The sequence below is a fragment of the Mytilus trossulus genome, chromosome 1 (assembly GCF_036588685.1).
Source record: "Mytilus trossulus isolate FHL-02 chromosome 1, PNRI_Mtr1.1.1.hap1, whole genome shotgun sequence".
In the NCBI taxonomy this organism is placed as follows: domain Eukaryota; kingdom Metazoa; phylum Mollusca; class Bivalvia; order Mytilida; family Mytilidae; genus Mytilus; species Mytilus trossulus.
Window position 1 is genome coordinate 106,517,624 of NC_086373.1, and position 21,896 is coordinate 106,539,519.

A 21,896-nucleotide genomic window follows, 5' to 3' on the forward strand; every position below is an offset into this window, starting at 1 on the left:
TTCAAGTTATGAAATGTTTTTTAATTGCTTTACTACTAGTATGATATCACTTCATGGTTTCGATAGTGGTCTCCGCTGCAAGCATGCCAGTACTAATCTAGTCTAAATTGTATCATTAAATAGTATTATAATTCTTTGCCCTCATGTTATATATACAAAAGATATTATCTAACTTATGTTTGTTTGTGTTATTTAGTTGCAAATAAATGGTCCTCACATTTTATAACATGTGTATTATTTACAATACTTGACCTCTCAGCACTATTGTCTTCTTTTTGTCTGATTGGAAAAGGAGTTTAAGTCACTTTCTATAATCTGCCATGTCAAACCATATGCGGCATGCTCGGGCTTTGCTCTTTGTGAAAGACCGTTTAGTGAATAACAGATGCTAACATCTACGTATAGTTAGGTTTCTAGTGGATACTTGTTTAATGACAATCCTATGATATCACATCTCCTTATTTCTATTGAGGGTAAATGTAAATGGGAGATACCGAGGATTTATAGACGGAGAAAATAAATATTTATTTATAGAACAGTTCCTTTACTGCTGTTCTCTATATCGACAGTAACTGTAAAGTCTTCAGTTGATTGCTTGTTGTGGCACGTCCAGTGGCAGGACGATGGAATCTTTAATGATCAGTTAAAGAAGTTTCTTTTTACACAAAACTGTAGTTGAACCTTTACAAAATATTGTATATTTTCAAGCGAGTTTACTGGTAATCAGGAAAGTTTTAAAGTTTTCATATTTGGAATATTTAAACATACAACAGTCATTAAAGAAATCTATTCTTGATTTCTAAGACACATGATTTTTGTATACGTTAGTTGTCCGATTAGCTTTCGACTAGCTTTCGGTAACTGTGAGCTCTCTTAGATCTGTACTTTGTGAGTTTGTTAGGTTTTTTATGTTTGGTTTTGTTCAGACAAATTATAATGAGCGAGAATTTCACCAAAAAAAAATTATGTTCATGTAGTCGCTGAACCTTGATAAACAGGTCAAATACATTGGACATATGACAGACTGAAACTACGTATAATATAAGGCATACAAGCTATGAAACAACCAGGTCTTCTATTTTAAATATACAGCTAATATACGGCGTATTGTAATCCCTGCGTCTCAGACTTTCTCGCATATAGCGACGTTTGTTTCATGTGAGACAAACAACGAATATTAATACTAGAAACGTATATCATGCTGCAACCAGATGCTCCGCAGGGCGTAGCTTTATACGACCGCAGAGGTTGAACCCTGAACGGTTGGGGCAAGTATGGACACAACATTCAAGCTGGATTCAGCTCTAAATTTGGATTGTGATTAAATAGTTGACACAACATAGGTTTCTGACACAGAATGAATGTGTTCTAATGAACTTAAAATTTTTGTTTTCTCTTAGAGCAATTCACTATGCTGTTGAATATTAATCCTCTCCAAAAAATGTTTGAAGAATTTTCTTTTTATTTATGAAATTTCAAATGAGAAAAATTGAACCCAATTTTTCTAATCACATCCCCCTTTCCCTTATTCCAAAACTAATCTCAATTAAAATTTCTAATGGAGTTTGCAACAATAACTACTCATTTAAATACATCATAAAATATTAAGATGTAAAAAAACTGTTTGTTATCACTGAATGGTAAAGATTATTTTAATTTATCAGTTGGTAGTAAAAAGTGAACATACATTGTAAATTTTATATAACAAAGATTTAAGTTGATTCTGGACAAAGAAAGATAACTCCAATTAAAAAAAATTCTTGCTATTGCACAATATTTTGCAATTAGAAATTCCTTGCTAACTATTCTGAACAAAGAAAGATAACTATAATTAAAATTAAAAAAAAATTGCTATTTCACAATATTGTGCAATTAGATATTTCTTGCCATTGTGCAATACTTTGCAATTGAAGACTTGCTATTGCACAATACTTAATATAATAATTTTAGATCCTGATTTGGACCAACTTGAAAACTGGGCCCATAATCAAAAATCTAAGTACATGTTTCAACTTTTGATGAAATCAAACAAAGTTTAATTTTGGACCCCGATTTGGACCAACTTGAAAACTGGGCCAATAATCAAGAATCTAAGTACATTTTTAGATTCAGCATATCAAAGAACCCAACCAATTCATTTTTTGTCAAAATCAAACTAAGTTTAATTTTGGACCCTTTGGACCTTAATGTAGACCAATAAGAAAACGGGACCAAAAGTTAAGAATCTACATATACAGTTAGATTTGGCATATCAAAGAACCCCGATTATTCAATTTTAATGAAATCAAACAAAGTCTAATTTTGGACCCTTTGGGCCCCTTTTTCCTAAACTGTTGGGACCAAAACTCCCAAAATCAATACCAACCTTCCTTTTATGTTCATAAACCTTGTGTTTAAATTTCATAGATTTCTATTTACTTATACTAACGTTATGGTGCGAAAACCAAGAAAAATGCTTATTTGGGTCCTTTTTTGGCCCCTAATTCCTAAACTGTTGGGACTTAAACTCCCAAAATCAATACCAACCTTCCTTTTGTGGTCATAAACATTGTGTTTAAATTGCATTGATTTCTATTTACTTAAACTAAAGTTATCGTGCGAAAACGAAGAATAATGCTTATTTGGGCCCTTTTTTGGCCCCTAATTATTAAACTGTTGAAACCAAAACTCCCAAAATCAATCCCAACCTTTCTTTTGTGGTCATAAACCTTGTGTCAAAATTTCATAGATTTCTATTAACATAAACTAAAGTTATAGAGCGAAAACCAAGAAAATGCTTTTTTGGGCCCTTTTTGGCCCCTAATTCCTAAAATGTTGGAACCAAAACTCCTAAAATCAATACCAACCTTCCTTTTGTGATCATTAACCTTGTGTTTAAATTTCATAGATTTCTATTCACTTTTACTAAAGTTAGAGTGCGAAAACTAAAAGTATTCGGACGACGACGACGACGACGCAGACGACGACGCCAACGTGATAGCAATATACGACGAAATTTTTTTCAAATTTTGCGGTCGTATAAAAAGCATAGGTTTCTATTTAGATACAGATATCTTGAATATTACTCTGCGACAAAAACTTGTTTGTCTTCCAAATTTTACAAAGTTATTATAAATTTGATTGAAAGAATTGTGCAACTCTTAATAATGATAACTATTAATCATTGACCTATAATGAACATATACTTCGAATTGATTTTGATGACCTATGTTGAACATATTCTTCGACTGGCTTGATTTCAACGACCAATGTTGAACATATTCTTCGACTTGATTTCAACGACCTATGTTGAACATATTCTTCGACTTGATTTCAACGACCTATGTTGAACATATACATCGAACTGATTTGTTTCCATGAATAAGCTGTAGTGATTAAAGGCTACCGAATAAATTGATGTACTAGTAATCAGAGACATATAATCTTTGTCTCTGAAGAAATCAAAATAAAAAAGAAAACAACGACATGTTACTTACGAGAAAAGGTAAACTCATGATTAGGCAAAATAATATTTATGTCTATTATAAATGTTAAGAGTTTAACGACATTTGATTTTCTTGAAGTAAGTATACTCCTTATTTCTAAAGTGATAATGCATTATATGTCTCTGGTTGTATTGATTAAATGTTTACATTTAACGGAGAACTATATGAGTAAGATAGACATAGCGAAACGGAAATTAAGCAGCGGTTCAACATCATTTCTTCAGTAGGCCTTCAAAACCTATATTGAAATGCTCTCTGGTTAAGAAAAGGTATATCTATACATCAGGAACCAATAGCACCGATATACCAGTGAATGGTATTTCTAAATTTCCATGATGAGAATACACTTTTTGGCTCGAGTACGAAATGAATAATTTTATCAAAATTTATGATTTTCATAAGTGACCATGATCTATGTTCTCAAAATCAATAAGCTTCTCTCCATTCTCGATATCTTAAATTTAAGGTTTTTTTGTGTAAAATCTTATTCCAATTGTGCAATTGATACTTAACTCATGAAGGAAGTTATCAGACAGACAAGGTGAATACTATACTCCCAACAATTTTTAGGGGAGGCATACAAAATGTGCAGGTGTCAGACCTATGTATTCTGAAGATCTTTTCGAATATGTGCCTAAGGAAATATTGATTTCATCAATAATAATGATATATTTTTTTGGAAAATATCATTAATTTATGAGAGGCAGATGACCAGTAAAAAAGCCCACTACATTTAACTATGACAAAGTCACAATTTTTAAACTAAACAAAGCAAATCTCAAGGTCGTATCTTTAACTCCTTAATTCATACTGAATTGTTCACAACATGCAAGTATATTTTCTTTAATATATTTTGTGAAATGAGTCGCAGAATCGTGCACAATAAAGAAAATATGAATTGGGACAGTGTGAATAATAGTGTAGTAGGTTGTTGTTTCTGTGATTGGACAAAATCAAGCTCATTACTATGTATCTAGCACAACACACCTTAAACTCATTTTTTTTGTACATTTTTATAATTTGTTTTTACACTAAGATTTAAAACATAATCATGCCTATAAACAACAGTAGCAACCTTATCATAACAATAAAGAGTTATCTCTCTTTGTTCATAAAATGTACTTTTTCCAACAATAAATTGGCTTCATTTTAACCTAAGTAATGTTTTATACATTGTAGTCTTATTGATAGTCATGTTTATATTGTACTAGAATACAAATAAGATGATGTGGTATGATTGCCAATGAGACAGCTTTCCATAAGAGACCAAAGACATAATTAGAAACTATTGGTCAATATATGGTCTTCGACAAAGAGCAAAACCTATATACCCGTTTCATCTTAATGAAGTACCATAAAAAGAAAGGTTCTTAACACTTATAAGAAACATAAAGCCACATACTCATTACTGTGAAGATTTATTATATGCTTAAAAGAGAGTTTGTGTGTATTAACCGTGGAATGCTAACTACCTATTCCATCAAATCATAGGTGCCCAACATTGCTTTGTGAAGACTTCAGGTTATAACCTCATTGTTTCTAAATTTCTTTTGTCAATTTAGAACTGGGCTATTGATAGCTGAGGGCAGATACATGTGGTCACTATTGATTTTTTTTTACACAACTTGTCTGTATTTTTAGAGCTTGAAATATGATTTTGACACTTGTTGATCAGTGACTTTCTTTTCTTTTTTGTATTGTTAGGTTATTGTCATTATAGGCAATCCTATAGTCATCAATAATCAGAAAACCATGTACTGTCATGTTGGCTATATAAGGTTACAATATATGGCCTTTCTCTATTCATTCTAGTGTTGTTCCCTAGACAGATCTTTTCACTATTGCTTCATTATATGTTTGTCTCAATTTCACCCCACCCATGTTATTTCCCTCCAATACATGATGACATGGTTTCTATATTGTACTAAAACTAAAAAGATGAATTTTGTTTTTATTTCACTTCTGTACAGACAAATTGTAAATTTCACTAAACATTATAACATATCAATCATCATCCTTCCTTATCACACCATTACTGTCTATACACTGGAATACTCCTGCTTTCATCTTCCTCTGGAAATCTTTCTCTATGTCATAAGTTCTATAAGAGAAAAAAAAATTGTTAGTACATATCCTATAATGATTTTTTTTTTGGATTTTTTTACATAAATAAGGCTGTTATTTTTCTCGTTTGAATTGTTTTACTTTGTCTTATCTGGGCCTTTTATAGCTGACTATGCGGTATGGGCTTTGCTCATTGTTGAAGGCTGTATGGTGACCTATAGTTGTAAAATGTCTGTGTCATTTTGGTCTTTTGTGGATAGTTTTTTCATTGGCAATCATACCAAATCTTCTTTTTTATCTTAATACATGTACTATATATATACCAGCAGGTACTTATATATCACTTCTTATAAATCCCAATATGAAACCTTTTTATTGAATACAATAAACAATGCAGTTTTATGTTGGGTTATATTTCGGACTCCAGAAACTAATATTTTATATTAATTTTCTTTATTTTAGAGCAACATTCTTTAATTGGAAATAAGGATGTACACTATAAAAGTAGTGAAATTGTGTATGCCATTGCCTACAATATAAAATACAAATGTATATAAAATCTTGCAGAACAATAAAAAGGTAATTGCAAGAATATAGGTAAATACTATATCTTCCAGAATATCAAATTGCACATGAATTAAAGATGGTTAAAAAAATGATATTTAATTCTGAACAATTTTGAGCAGTATACATTTAGTTGAAATATTCAAAATGCATGAAAACATGCTGTCATTTAAGGGTAACCAAGATTTTTCTAATGTTTAAGGATTCTTAAAGTGATGAAGTTGTCACACTCATTAATACTAAGAACTAACTACCAGTCTAAATGTTACTATATGGTCAAATCTTTTCAATTCCAGTATTTTCTCAATACAAACCTACCAGTATACTGATGACTAAATAAAGTTTTGGAATGCTATTTCTGACACTTACTTCTCAAATGCTGTCCATCTGGAAGTGAAAAAATATTCTTCCCATGCTTTATATAAACCAACTGATGCAATAGTAAGAACAGTTGCAACTTTCATGTGGTAAGCATAAGATTTTACCCACAATCCTTTCATCACTGGTTTGGGAAGTTTGGTCGCCATCTGTAAAACAAAGAACAAAATCTAACATGGTTAAAAGCATAATTGCACACTGTCACATAACTGCATATGTTCTTCATGTACATGTAATTTACAATTGCATGTATGTTTACACTCCTTTAAAATAATGTTCCCTTAAAATAAATTAAGACAATAAGTAATGAAAAGGTCATACATGTGCTTAATTTAATGACTCTCATAAAAAAAAGGTTTTTAGCTACATGTACCTTTACCATTAAAATTTAAACAGAAAGGTAAAAGTGAACCAAGTTCAACATCTACACTATATCTTTGGTAGTTGTATGTTTGGATAGCAAAAGTAAAGACCTAGCAGTATGTAGGCTGGAAAGGGGGGGGGGGGGGTTGTATATCGCATACAAGATTGAAAGACAACAACACAAAGGCTTTCACTAAATTGCAGTATCTTGAAACCATCTTTTCTTGTGTTGACCAGTTTTGCAACATGAATGATATCATTAGGACAATTACATAATATGTTTCATGGCCTGGGTAAAAATTGAAAATGGCCAATGAAAAAAGCGACTGTAAGAGAGAATGGTGAACAACGGGAAGACTAGATTACGCTTTTAAGTCAGACAAAGCAAAGTGACAGATGTGAATTTGACTTTATCGCCAAGGCTGCCTGCTAGCATGATCCCTGGAACTATAGACCTCATACAATAATAACTCTTCCTTTGTGGCATTTAGACATTTTTTATTGTGGCCTCAATTTTTTTTTTTTACAAGATCCTTTGTAATGTCCAGTAATGGTACATGTAGATAAATAGCAATATGGTGTATTCATGGCCTTTATACAACTCAAAGTCCTTATTGCTATTTTATTCAGCATAATTTACTGGACATCACAAAGGATTACACAAAATTTTGACATCATAAAACAAAATTATTAAAAATATATATGTCAACACAATGGAGCCGTAATTATTATGACGTCAACACTACAAGCTGTTCAGGTTTACTGATCGACATAGATTTCCAACTACATTTTAGCAAGGCAGTGTTAGGAATACTGTAAACCAACTTATTTTCGCGGATACTTTATTTCGCGTTTATCCCCAGCTAGTTCACTTCACAGCGATTTAATTTCGCGATTTTCTAATTTACTTGATGTATTTTGATAAGGAAAGATCCAAGTTAAAAATATGGCGACGATTTAAATTCGCGTTATATTTCTACTCGCGAAAGTCGCGAAAATTAATCGCTCACGAAATAAGTTGGTTTACAGTAGTCAAATTGCCATTCTAGGCTGCGCGTACCCACATCCAGTTTAAAGATGAAATGTTGTCGGATCGGGAATGAAACGTGAAATATATATGGAATTTGTTGCAATTATTGGATAAATTGATTGAAACTACTCAGAATTTTTGTAAATATACACATATATATATAGGAAAGTGAACAGTTTTTTTTAGCAGTTTAATAGTAAATATTCTTAAAATGGAAAAGAGTGATATTATAACTGTGGGGAAGACATTTCAGACTTATCATGAATTAGAAAAATTTGTACAGAACTATTAGGCGTTAAATTTCATACAATTGTATAAATAACAGGCTATTATTTAAACTTGGAATTATTTTTAATTATGGAATTTGCAAAATTTTCTCTGCTGGAAATTTTTTATAAATAATATGTTTATTTGGAATAATAATGTTTTGAGCGGTTCAATACACTTTCCATATATTTTTTTTTGTATAGATAGTGTTGTGCGCGGCACAGTACATTCTATTGAAAATAAACTATCTTCTTTGTAAAAGAAAGTGTTGTGCGCAGCACAGACCATTGAAGTACAGAATAAGCATGGAATTTACTAGAAATTTCAAGCACAAGAAATTATAAAAATTCCATAATTAATAATAATTCCAAGTTTAAATAATAGCCTGTTAAATGAAATTCTGACTCTATAGCAGATGCAGAGAAAAGAAGGACTGGGAGCACAAAAATCAAAGAAGATTTAAAGCACAATAGAACATTTTTTCTGCATTCATGGTGGGAAAAAATTCCAAACAAATTCGACAGGAAAAAGGCCATATACATGGTATTTATTTTAAGGCATTGTAGTTTTTTTGTGTTTTTTTTTATGTTGATTACTTCCTAGTTTTTGTATTGTAAATCGTTCATGATATTAAAGATATGTCTAACCTCAGAATCGAAAGAGATCATAGTGCAATTCTCTTGTTCCAGAAACAGAAAGTTGTGCATTCACTTTGTGCACAATTACAGTCATATGTTGACCATTAAACTGGCTAGGCGTATAGTCACGTTAAAAAACAATACCGTTTGCATAGAAGTGTAACTTTTGAAGGGAGTATGTTTCATGAGTTACATGAATCTTTTATAATTGGTTTAAATTGATATTATTATTTGCTTCTTTAATTTTTATAAACACAAGCTTTAATTTTAGTAGTTTTATATATTTTAAAATTTCAGTTTCTGTTTATTTAATTTTATATAAATAGTATTACACTTTGTAATTTCTATCATGTTTTTCTTTTAGTTTCATTTATCAATCATTGTGCATTCAATTTTGCAATGTTTATTAGGTATCATTATTTAATAAATACAATTTGAAAATATTATTTTTCATACTCTTCACTCGTTCTACACGAAATCCCCATATATCGACAATTTCTGTATAACGTGACGGTACCCAAATTGCACCTATTTTGACAGTTTTTTCACCTACGTTTTTTTATGATCAAGAAAAAAATGTCCATACTGTGTTTATTTTGTAGCCCTATCCTTCTTGATTATATAGGTACACCAATTTAGATTTTAATCCATATTGAGTCATTGAAAAATGGGTTTGAATCAACCTCCAAACTATCCATGATTCTGTAATGAGGAGTACCCAAATTGCATCCATGCTTAGATTCACATCGTCAAAAGTCTAATAACCGGGCTTTTGTTTAATTTCTTCAAATATTTTGAACAATTGGATATTTGTCCATGCTTACTCTTCATATTTTACGAAATGGATAGTTGCAATATATTGTATTTGCTATTTTAAAAAGATGACGTTTTGATGACGTGGCATGTTGACGTTTTCGTACATTTTGTTTTTTCAGTAAACATTCCATCTGTTGATAAATACTGTGAACGTTTTGTGTATATTTGAATATGTTTACCTATGTTGGGAGACGTGCATAGTATCAAATCATAAAAATACAAATTGTTTAGTCTCCAGGAAATCTTGTAAGATTTTTGTTGCTATTTTTTTCTAAATAGGTGCAATTTGGGTACTCGGTGCAATTTGGGTACCCTTACGTTATATTACACGTTTTATTCCCGATCCGATGGCATTTTATTAGAAAACCGGATGTGGGTATGTGCAGCCTAGAACGGCAATTTGACTATTCTTTTCGCATGCGGGTACGCTCAGACACTGCCTTTTAGCAATAAGGCTGCCCTTCCCAGTATTACCAGTGAGAAGAAATTTAACGCTTTTAACACTACAGATTTGATACAAAACGTGTTTATATTAAGAATTATATTGGATTTCAAAAGATGAGACAAATTTATGGTTTTCATATGACCATAAACAAGCTCCATGCCATGTACTGCCATGGACATGAGTGCTTCCACAAATTATGTCACAAAATATTTTGAACCAGAAGACGTCTCTCAAGATTCCTATTTTTATATTAAAAGTTCCTACTTAACGTCTAATGTATGATATGTTTGTATCAACTTAATGCATTTAGTTGGGAAACCAGTATAAAATACCTTTTCAATGGAAAAAATTTGGTAGCTGAATGACCTTCCAAAATTTTAAGGGGAAGCTACTCACTATTTTCCGGTGAAGTGTTGATTAATTAGGTGCAGGACAACTCGTCCCAGAGACAACTCGGACTATTGCATAAAAATGGGTCCTGATACTATGATAACATATGTCATGAGTCATAGTCAGAAGTCTCAGGTCGATCCGATGATGACCGTGCACAAGTTTTAGGCTGAAGGATTTTTACATTAGAAAAGGGGGGGGGGGGGTAGAAAAAAACAGACAAAAAAACCAACATGGCATCAGAAAAGAGACTGAATAATGGGGTGATCAAATACAAAGAATGTGATATAATGAGCAAAATAAAGAATACAGAAAATAGTCTTCCTATATCTATTAAAATCATAGAATATTTTTCCTTGAAGTGTTCATCTTTACAAACAATACATCTAACACTTTCAATTAAGTATAGCGACGAGATATCCGGTCGTTCCGGCCCCAAACAGATCCGGCCCCAAGTTAATCCGGCCCAAAGTCGATCCGGCCCACGTCGATCCGGCCCCATATTAAAATATGAATAAACTATATTCACTATATTGAGGAATTTGTGACAAATTTGAACAGTATAAACAGTATTTGCAAAAAGTGTCGATGTTGGAGAATATGATATTTGAGGAATTTTTAGAACTTAAAAGAAGAACAAAGTTTGTATTGTTATAAATGACTGAATTTGATCAGAGACATATATACATATGTGTATATATGTCTCTGATTTGATAATTTTCACGAAGAAACAAGACATTATATATTTCAAAATTTTATTTGGATCAATATGTGAAAACCTGAAACACTCAAAACAAGACTAACTAACGGAAATTGCTAATATAACCAATAATAATATTATTAGCAGCTTTATCGGCCGGGACAAAAACAAATTCCTTGGCTAGTTCTTTATGTTTATGTTTCACTCCGGATACGAGAAATAGGTTTATTGTGGTTATTGTTTATAATAAAATGTTCTTTAAAATGTTGAATACGTATATCAACTATCTTTATTACTGAATTAAAAAAAGAGTCCAAAGATTTTAAAATATATCAACAAGAAGAAAAGAGAAAATACATTAACTAGAGTCTTGTCAATACGGACGAGAAACAATCAAAAGTATACATTATAACCAGACCTTGTAATAACGAAGATCAAAAGGTAGATAGAAAATGAATACTTCGTGCTCAGAATCAGAATAACGGTTTATTCTGACAAAATTTATTGGTTCTATCTTCAAATCTTTACCATCGAAACGTTTTCCCTCCCTCGGTAGAAGCTGAATGGTTGCTCCCTTATATATGGAATTTGAAAAATCCATTCAATAATGGTGCGATAGTGCAGATAACAAGTAACAAAGATAAATATTATTCTGTCCAAAACATTCGTTGACCATTTGGTAAATACCATACAAAGGGAGAATTTAACAGGAAATAAACTCTGATTATGGTTTCATAATCTGAAGGATACAGAGACAGTTGGCTTCTTTGATATGTGGTTTATTAGGCAGATGGACCAGTTCAGATGCTATATGCAACAAGTATAAGAACGACAGCTTTAAAAGACTGTGTTGATACAACTCGTTTGAATTGGGCGAGATATTGGACATTGTCAACTTCGCAGTGTTAAGTCATAACAATCTTATAGACCCTCCAAGCAATATTTAGTATTGTTTACTTGACTCGTAAAAGTAAAATTACAAAAATACTTCAAGAACTCCGAGGAAAGTTCAAAACGGAGAGTTCCTAATCAAATGGAAAATCAAATGATAAAACACATCAAACGAATGGACAACAATTGTCATATTCTTAACAGGCATTTTCAAATGTAGAAAATAGTGGACTGAACCTGGTTTTATAGCGCTAAACCTCTCACTTGTACGACAGTCGCATCAATTGCCATTTCGTTGTACTCGACAACCACATACGTGAATTAGCCTGTTGGAAAAAATGAACAAGAAAAAACAGTTAAAAGCTAAAGGGAATTAAATGCACTTTAAGTTGAACAACATTTCTATTATACTAATGGGAACTTTATAAGAATATAATGAAAATCCTATTGAAAAATAATCATTAAATATATCAGGCTTTTAAGTCTGTATTTCAGACACGCATTTAGTCTTCTTGGGATGCATTAAATATATATGACACGCATCAAGTCTATATGACACACATTTAGTCTACAAGACACGCATCAAGTCTATGTGACACACATTTAGTCTACAAGACACGCATTTGGTATACATCCATGCATGCAGTGTCTACATGACTAGCATTGAGACTACATGCATCAGTGGTACTTGCAGCGTATAGTTGAATGGCCATTTCAATTGCAAAGTCGAAGAGAATTTAAGCTTAAAAATAAAAAAAAAATAATCTCTCTATGTCTGGGTGTAAAAAAACTGCTATTTACATAATTTTTAAAATTTCATCAACATATTATTATGAGTCTTTTTTACCATCGTATTAGTCTGTTACATATAATATAATGTTTCAAATAGTCAAGGACGTATATTAGACGTTCTTGTCCTTGAAATAGCCAGACATTGGCCCTGTCAACATTTTTAAATACTAATATACTCCTTTAATAAAATATTTCGTTTTTCGTATGAAACCAGGATTTAGTAATAATTAGTTATCAAAGATCATCAAAGGTACCTTGATAATAATTTAGTATACCAGACGCGCGTTTCGTCTACATAAGACTAATCAGTGACGCGCATATAAAACAATTTATAATGCTTTATTTAAACAAGAACAAAATTAAAGAGCATTGATGATAAAAAAAAAAATCAAAAAGTTGTGCCAAATACGGCTTCCTAAAGGTAATCTACGTCTTGGAAAAGAAAATCCTTAGTTTCTCGACAATTTCAAAGTTTTGTCAAAGGAAATTTACAAAAATAACCACATTATTGATATTCATGTCACACTGTGCTGGTGATACCATCGGGGACGAAACGGCCACCAACAGTGGCATCGACCCAGTGGTGTAAATAGTTTTCCAAGGTACCAGGATTATAATTTAGACGCGCGTTTCGTCTACATAAGACTCATCAGTGACACTCATATGATGATATCAATATATATATAAAGCCAAATTAGAACAAAGTTAAAGAGCATTGAGGATCCAAAATTCCGTTGAAAAAGTTGTGCTAAATACGGCTAAGGTAATCTAAGCCTGGGATAAGAAAATTCTTAGTTTTTCGAAAAATTCAAAGTTTTGTAAAAGGAAATTTAAAAAAAATACCACATTATTGATATTCATGTCAACAAACTGGGTTGTGATACCCTCGGGGACGAACCGATCACCAGCAATGGCAACGACCCAGTAAAGCAGATTAGGAAAATAAACGAATAATGATATAACTAATATATAATCTGCAGTATTTAGAGGCGGTATAATTTGACAAAACAAGCACAAAGCATATTAAAGCTCTGACGGTAAAGATTTATCAGACATACATATTCGTCACTCAAGCCATTGTTCAACTACTAAATTGTCTATTCTTCTTACCAGCACACTTGGTACAATTTAAAACCTGATAATAAATTATTCAAATAAAGCCTTCGAAAATAGTGGAATTACTAGTAAATTGCATGCTTATATTGGTGATTTTGAATCTGTTCAAAGTTTTGATTTTTCTACCCTGTATACCACATTGCCTCACATTCTCATTAAGAAAAAATTCACACACCTAATTAAATGGGCATTTAAAAAGTCAGAATGTGAATATATCTGTTCAAACTCTTCTAGGTATTTTTTTAGTAGCAATAAACCAAAAAAACTATGTCAATTGAACATGCTTTGATACTATATATGCCCTTGAATTTTTACTAGATAACATCTTTGTTCGCTTTGGGGATTCCGTATATCGTCAGATTATCGGAATTCCAATGGGGACTAACTGTACACCACTTATTGCGGACCTGTTTTTGTATTGTTATGAGTTACAATTTATGACAAAAATAAGCAAAGACCCATCGAAACAACATCTGATAAACAAATTCAATAATACTTTTAGATATTTGGATGATATATTGGCTCTCAATAATGACGACTTCAGTATGTATATTAAGGAAATGTATCCTGTTCAACTTACTTTAAATAAAGCTAATACTAACAATGACCACTGCCCTTTCCTCGATCTTGATATTTATATCACTAACGGAAAGTTGAATACTAAAATTTATGATAAAAGAGATGATTTTTCATTTCCTATCGTTAATTATCCCATTTTTAGATGGTAACGTTCCCTTGTCACCATCTTACGGTGTTTATATATCTCAACTTGTACGATTCGCTCGCGTATGTAACAATGTTTTAGATTTTAACGAGAGAAATTTATGTATTACTGAAAAATTATTACACCAGGGTTTTCGATATCGCAAACTAGTCAAAACATTTACTAGATTTTATCATCGGTATAAGGACATCATTCGTAAATATAGCTCAACATGCAGACTTCTTATACGTTCAGATATTTCACATCCATTTTTTATGGAAATATTCTTTATAAAGCACAAAGATGTCAGTACTCACCTCAGAAACTAACAAAACCTTTCAACACTTTTATTAAGAAGGGATATAGTTACGACACTGTTGTCATGTCATTAAAGATTGCATATTTTGGCGTTAATATTGATTCACTTATAGGGCTTTGCATCGGAACTAAAAACTTTTATTTAAAAAAAAAACACAGTTGTTGGCATGACACGGGTTATGTTCTTCTCATATATGTTATGATGGTATACTACTAAACCCATAACGGGAAGGATTGTGCCTGATGTTCATATGATGAAATCATAATCTTTCAGTCAGTTTAATTGAAGTCTGGAGCTGGCATGTCAGTTAACTGCTAGTAGTCTGTTGTTATTTATTTATTATTGTCATTTTGTTTATTTTCTTTGGTTACATCTTCTGACATCAGACTCGGACTTCTCTTGAACTGAATTTTAATGTGCGTATTGTTATGCGTTTACTTTTCTACATTGGCTAGAGGTATAGCGGGAGGGTTGAGATCTCACAAACATGTTTAACCCCGCCGCATTTTTGCGCCTGTCCCAAGCCAGGAACCTCTGGCCTTTGTTAGTCTTGTATTATTTTGATTTTAGTTTCTTGTGTACAATTTGGAAATTAGTATGGCGTTCATTATCACTGAACTAGTATACATTTGTTTAGGGGCCAGATGTAGGACGACTCCGGGTGCGGGAATTTCTCGCTACATTGAAGACCTGTTGGCGACCTTCTGTTGTTGGGTTTTTTTCTTTGGTCGGGTTGTTGTCTCTTTGACATATTCCCTATTTCCATTCTCAATTTTATTAATTACTAGTGCTACCTTTATTACTTTCAATCACGTGGGCGATTATACCCCAAACTCATTTATAATTATAGGAACGCCTTCAAGTTGATAATCTTTTGGGTGCCAAATTTGGTCTGTTTTCAAATTTTAAATCATTGAGGTCATTTTCGAACACAGAGGAATAATCAAAAAAGGAAATTCCATAGATTTTCGATTTTAGATATTTTTAAACAACCAACAACAGCATGTTCATCTGTTGTGGCTGTAAGTTGAATTTGACTTCAAATAACAGTAGCCCAAGATGATTAACTGATGGAATTCGAGCTTTTCGTAGTTCCTAGGTAGTAGATTAAATTAAGCTGGTAAAATAAGATTACAGAATGAGAAGACTTTTAAAGATTCTAGCGAGTAAAACATCTCTGATGAGTTCTGATTCCGTCACTGTAGAAGACCGCAGTAACATGCTTGAAAACCCTCGCACAGTATCACCGAAACGCACATTTAACTTGCGTATGCAGTATTTGTGTTGATTATTGCTCAGATATTTGAATTAATGTATCAGTAAATTAAAAAAAATCCGTAATGATATCTTCATCTCAAGATGCTTTGAAAGATAGACTGGAAAAGTACTTTATCTCCCTCAAAGGAGATGGTAAACTATATTGATGTGAAATTCAGTTCAAAGATAATTTTGTTTTCACTGCTGGGCTATTGTTGGTGAGTATGCCCTTTTCCTACAACCAGAGTTTGTATCGACAGCAATATATTTGTGTAAATCCGTTCTTACTTTGCCCGGTAAGCATATTACTACTACATCATGATTATCCCCGAACCATCTTATTCATACACAATACATAATCTAAATGTAGCATTTAGTATTTAGATCAAACCTTAGTGTCACAAAAATCAGCCGAATTACTTTTGATAGAAAATTTTTACAAAAGAGAGTCGAAAGATACCAAAGGGACATTCTTATTGAATTTAATTCCTTTTATTTGTCTTTCAGTTTGGAATTAGGAATGCTTGTGTAAAAAGGTAGAACAGTCAAATGTGTTGATACTATTGCAAGAAGAAAGGGACTAAGAGTGTATGTACTCAAACAGATCTTTCGAATATTTAAGTATCCGCATCTGATTCACACTGTTCCAATAGTAAGTAGGTCCACAACAACTTTGATGGCTGATAAAATAGATGTTAATGATTTAGAAAGAGGTTTCATGGAGCACTCCAAAGACTCACCAATATAACATTATTTGCAATGACACTTATGTATTTTAGGTAAAATTATCCAATTCATTGGAGGAGGACCCAATTCTTAAAATCTTTGGTTGAATTTTAAAGCAACATCCGACCTATGATTTTTCAGAATATCCTCCTTAGTAAATGTCGTGGTGGTATATTAAGGCAACGGAATTTTCCTCGGAGATAAGTATATCATTCTAGTAAAAAAAGTTCCAATGAATTTGACTGTCTTTTTTCATGACTAAATCATTCTGAACAATAGCAAAATCAGACCGCACATGAAAAAGAAAACCCACCGCCAGTCATTTCTTCTAATAAAAACAACATAGCAAAAAGTTTCTTAAAACTAGATAGGACACTTATCATGCTTACATCACTAAACCTAATTACCATACTAACAAAAAACTGATAACAATTTCAAAATACGATGATATAAATTTTCTTCCTAGTTTAGAAAGAACGATTCTTTTTTAAGACATGAACGCGGCTGTCAAAGAAAGCACCCATTTTTCATTTTAATCCTAAAGCGTTTATGTTTCGTTTACGTAACGTTTTCGACCGACTTTGCGAAACACTCGTAGGTAAAATCTTACGCTTAAACGTAAATCGTACGATTCTTTGTGAAACGATAGCCAGTATTTTAGTTATTTTACTATTTAGAATAAAAAACAACTGTATGGATTTATGAATAAATATGCTACGTCGATTTATATAGATCACAATGTTGTTAAACACCTGTACTACCTTCATGGCAAATTTAGATGCGTATAGTCGCAGATAAACCCCCTAAATGACGTTACTTTCATGTGTAAATCGCATATATTAACTGCTTTATAACGGAGGTAAATTAATTTTTGATAACTCACTTTGAAAATCAACATATACCACCACGATATTGCGATAAGACGTGGCACGATACTCGTCTATCCCAAACTCATGTATTTGGTTTTGATGTTATATTTATTATTCTCGTGGGATTTTGTCTGACGCTTGGACAGTTTCTGTGTGTGTTACATTTTAGTGTTGTGTTGTTGTTGTCCTCTTGTATTTAATGCGTTTCCCTCGGTTTTAATTTGTTACCCAGATTTTGTTTTTGTCAATGGATTTATGTGTTTTGAACAGCGATATACTACTGTTGCCTTTATATACCACCACGACATTTACTAAGGAGGATATTTCTGAAAAATCATAGGTCGGATGTTGCTTTAAAATTCAACCAAAGATTTTAAGAATTGGGTCCTCCTCCAATGAATTGGATAATTTTACCTAAAATACATAAGTGTCATTGCAAATAATGTTATATTGGTGAGTCTTTGGAGTGCTCCATGAAACCTCTTTCTAAATCATTAACATCTATTTTATCAGCCATCAAAGTTGTTGTGGACCTACTTACTATTGGAACAGTGTGAATCAGATGCGGATACTTAAATATTCGAAAGATCTGTTTGAGTACATACACTCTTAGTCCCTTTCTTCTTGCAATAGTATCATCACATTTGACTGTTCTACCTTTTTACACAAGCATTCCTAATTCCAAACTGAAAGACAAATAAAAGGAATTAAATTCAATAAGAATGTCCCTTTGGTATCTTTCGATCTTTGCTAAACGGAAAGTCCCTAATCAAATGGCAAAATCAAAAGCTCAAACACATCAAACAAATGGACAGCTGTCATATTCATGACTTCGTACAGGCATTTTCGTATCTATAATACTAAAATTACGAGGTCGAATTTGTCAGCCGTCATCACGTAAAAACGACGAATCAAAGAATTCAACTTTATATATAACTAATATAGTACAAAGGTGTAGATTAAAAATTACACCACTCCGAGCCTTTTGTTTTCCACGTAATTCATATTGCCAATAATTAAGAAGTTCCGGGTCGAGTCCGATACCGGTACCAATAGTATATTCACCTGTTACTATTACCTTATCTGTACGTTCCGCATCTGACAGGCGCACCAACAAACGGTTTATTCAGGATTAATATGCTATATACACGGGTCATAATCACAGGGTTGACACTACTAAATTGTCAAATTGTTACCTATTGTAAATCTGGACTAAAAATAAGGCGTATAGGTACAGTTTTCAATTTGTTAGCGGGCATGACGTAAAACAGCGAATCAAAGAATTCAACTTTATTTATCACTAATATAGGACAATGCTGTTGATTAAAAAATACTCCATTCCAGGACCTTTTGTTTCCAAATAATTAATATTACCAAAAATTGATAAGTTCCAGTTCGACGGGTTCAAACAGTAATCGGCATGACTTAATCAGATGACAATACTAATACTTAAATAAGGCTTGCGCATAGTTGTATACTTTAATTCAGTTACGGACCCGCGATATCACGGGTGTGTTCTAGTATTAAAGAAGAAAATGATTAGTATCATTGACCTCGCAGCCTTAACTCATTCAGAAAAAGTATCTATATACGTCTTTTTTTCGAGTTTAAATAATTTCCTGAAAATCTCTTAGATTGAAATTTGAAAATCACAATTATTTCATCAAAATCTCAAAGCGGCAACAGTATTCACAAAATGCAACAATATTAAACAACACAAGTTTAATTGCAAAACAAAACGGTATTCCAAAATCTCTTTTTTATACAATATTCATAAATCTTATTCAATTGAATCTGGAATGAAATAAAATTGCAAGGCCCCAATTTATCACTATTCTTTAAACAATATTTTTTGTCAGTTTTAACAGGACGTTTGTTGAATGGTATGGTAGAAATCATTTAGTCTGAAGTGTCAATTACATGCTTAAAATCTTCCGTGACCACAGCGGAATGTAAATTAAATGGAATTGGAAATATTTCTGCCGGATTAAATTGTATAAGCTTGTCGTGAGTGTGCACGTAATTTCATATTTTAAATTGCGGATCGACAATTATTCGAGAATTAAAGCTGAAAACATGGCTTCATACGATGATAACCCACTTACAAAATCAATTCTTTTAAATTTGTTCTAAAGAAACTCTTGTCAGGAAGATAGAAATGTCCCAGGATTGAACTTATTAAGAGACAAAACATAGAGCGCGGGAACCGCCTGTGGTAATGCTTCATTTCGATCGATTTTATATTGAAGTGTTCATTTCCCTCAATCCCTTTCCAAGACAACAAAATTTGGTATCCCTGGTAACATTAGTCTTGCCTTGTCACAAATACTTAAATCATTAAAAAGACAAATTTCTTAAGAGTTCAATGACAAAATAATATATCGAAGACATTTGAATCTGGAACTATTCATACTACTTCAATATTCATTGTCATCATATATATAATAATATCAATTTGGTAATGAGGATACATTCCACAAAACGACAATTAAGCAGCAACTATTTTAAAAGAACAAACATTTGAGAGGTTTACTAATATCCAATCGCCATAAAACTATGTTAAAATTTGAAAAAAATGCTAAAAACAACATTTACAATTTTGAACAGAACATGCATGGTTTAGTATTGTCATTATTGTTGTGGACAATCCGTTTCTAAGTTAAACACAACGGCTTTTTTCAAAACTATCCTACTGTTTGGAGATCAATGTTTACAACGAGTATTGAAGCCAGTAACCAATTACAACATGCACTTCTCTATGTTCTAGGATCTGTTCGTGCTTTTTTTATGTATTGTACATCATTATTCTACTGGACAGTGATTTGCGATTTCATTACTTTATTATTTCATATGAGTTCGTATAGCTTTTCTTGGTGTATTCTGTCTTTAAAATGAACAGTACTACAACTATGGAAGTCCTTTTGAACAAGCCAATTATTCATACACATATTTAGTTAACTGGTATATGAAATTGCAGGTGACTTGCGTGAAATGCAGTACTATACCGCATTTCGTCTCATGAACTCATAGATGTAGATTTCAAGCAAGTAATTAATTATAGCAAGATAATTAGTAAACAAATTCTTCAAATGCTAGACATGTTTTCTTGAGATATTATGGAAAAACCTAAACGTGGCCAATTTCGTATTGAATTTTCAGCTAGTTTTTTTGCAGCTTATATTGTCAAGTAACGTGATAAAGAACTTTTTGTTTTGAATTTTCCTCGGAGTTCAGTATTTTTGTGATTTTACTTTTTAAAAGATTTTATTTATAAAAATACTTGAAGCTCTGTCTTCATTTGACAATAAATTATTCTTCAAAACCCTCAAGTCTCATTTTTCTTTTGCACATGTTATTACGCACCTTTGCCCCCATTTACACACATCTAAATCTAAACATGACTGAATTTCAAGAAAAACACGATTATAAACTAAGAATTGTATATCATGGGTACACATAGAGAAATAGTGTTGATTAAATGTTCCCTGGAGTATGGTATCCGTCCCGTCTGATGATCGTTTCAGAGGTGATCGATCGGAGATTTAGCACTGAGAAAACCATCATTTGTTTTTCATGTGACTGCTTTAGGAATAACTCCAATGATTTAATGTCAAATTATCTGCTTCAAGATTATACCAACGACTTTCAATTAACTATGACCTAATAAAACTATAACAAACGTACACATCACGTGCAAACCATGTAAACAGTTTTTAATTAAATGAGGTAGGACTATCCCCTGTTACATTCTGACGGTAAAATTTTGAAAGGTGATGAAACATAATGGAATTCAAATATTGAAAAGTTTTATTGTCTTCAACAACTTTATATGAATCAAATTGTTTTTCAGCTTTTTTTTAACATGCATTTATCTTGAAGAAAAGTTTAATATTTAACAGGCACAATTTCGGATCGAGCACTTCTGGGACCATAGTTAACGAGTTCCTATCTTATGTCTTTGTTATATTTTGTTCACATATCTCAAATTTGTAGCTATACATATGGTTTGGACACCTTTATATATACATTTTTTTTCTATTTTATTTTTTTAAGTTTATCATTTTTTATTGAAATCTGTACATT

At 32.0% G+C, this 21,896-nt stretch overlaps 1 protein-coding gene across 1 annotated transcript; it reads right to left on the reverse strand.

Moving 5' to 3' along the window:
* Positions 1-5,423: 5,423 nt before the first annotated feature.
* Positions 5,424-10,492, reverse strand: LOC134696070 (cytochrome c oxidase subunit 6C-like). Its single transcript, XM_063557658.1, has 3 exons — positions 10,383-10,492; positions 6,483-6,640; positions 5,424-5,586 (listed from the first exon to the last, which is right to left on the reverse strand). Exons 2-3 carry the CDS (start codon positions 6,638-6,640, stop codon positions 5,490-5,492), a joined length of 255 nt encoding a protein of 84 aa, XP_063413728.1. The 5' UTR covers positions 10,383-10,492; the 3' UTR covers positions 5,424-5,489.
* Between the last annotated feature and the right edge of the window lie 11,404 nt (positions 10,493-21,896).

Excerpts from the sequence above, each read along its gene's own strand:
- LOC134696070 (XM_063557658.1), bottom strand. The coding sequence starts at position 6,640 with ATGGCGACCAAACTTCCCAAACCAGTGATGAAAGGATTGTGGGTAAAA. Across the intron at positions 5,587-6,482 it reads AGATGGACAGCATTTGAGAA|AACTTATGACATAGAGAAAG; the intron begins GTAAGTGTCAGA and ends TTTCTCTTATAG.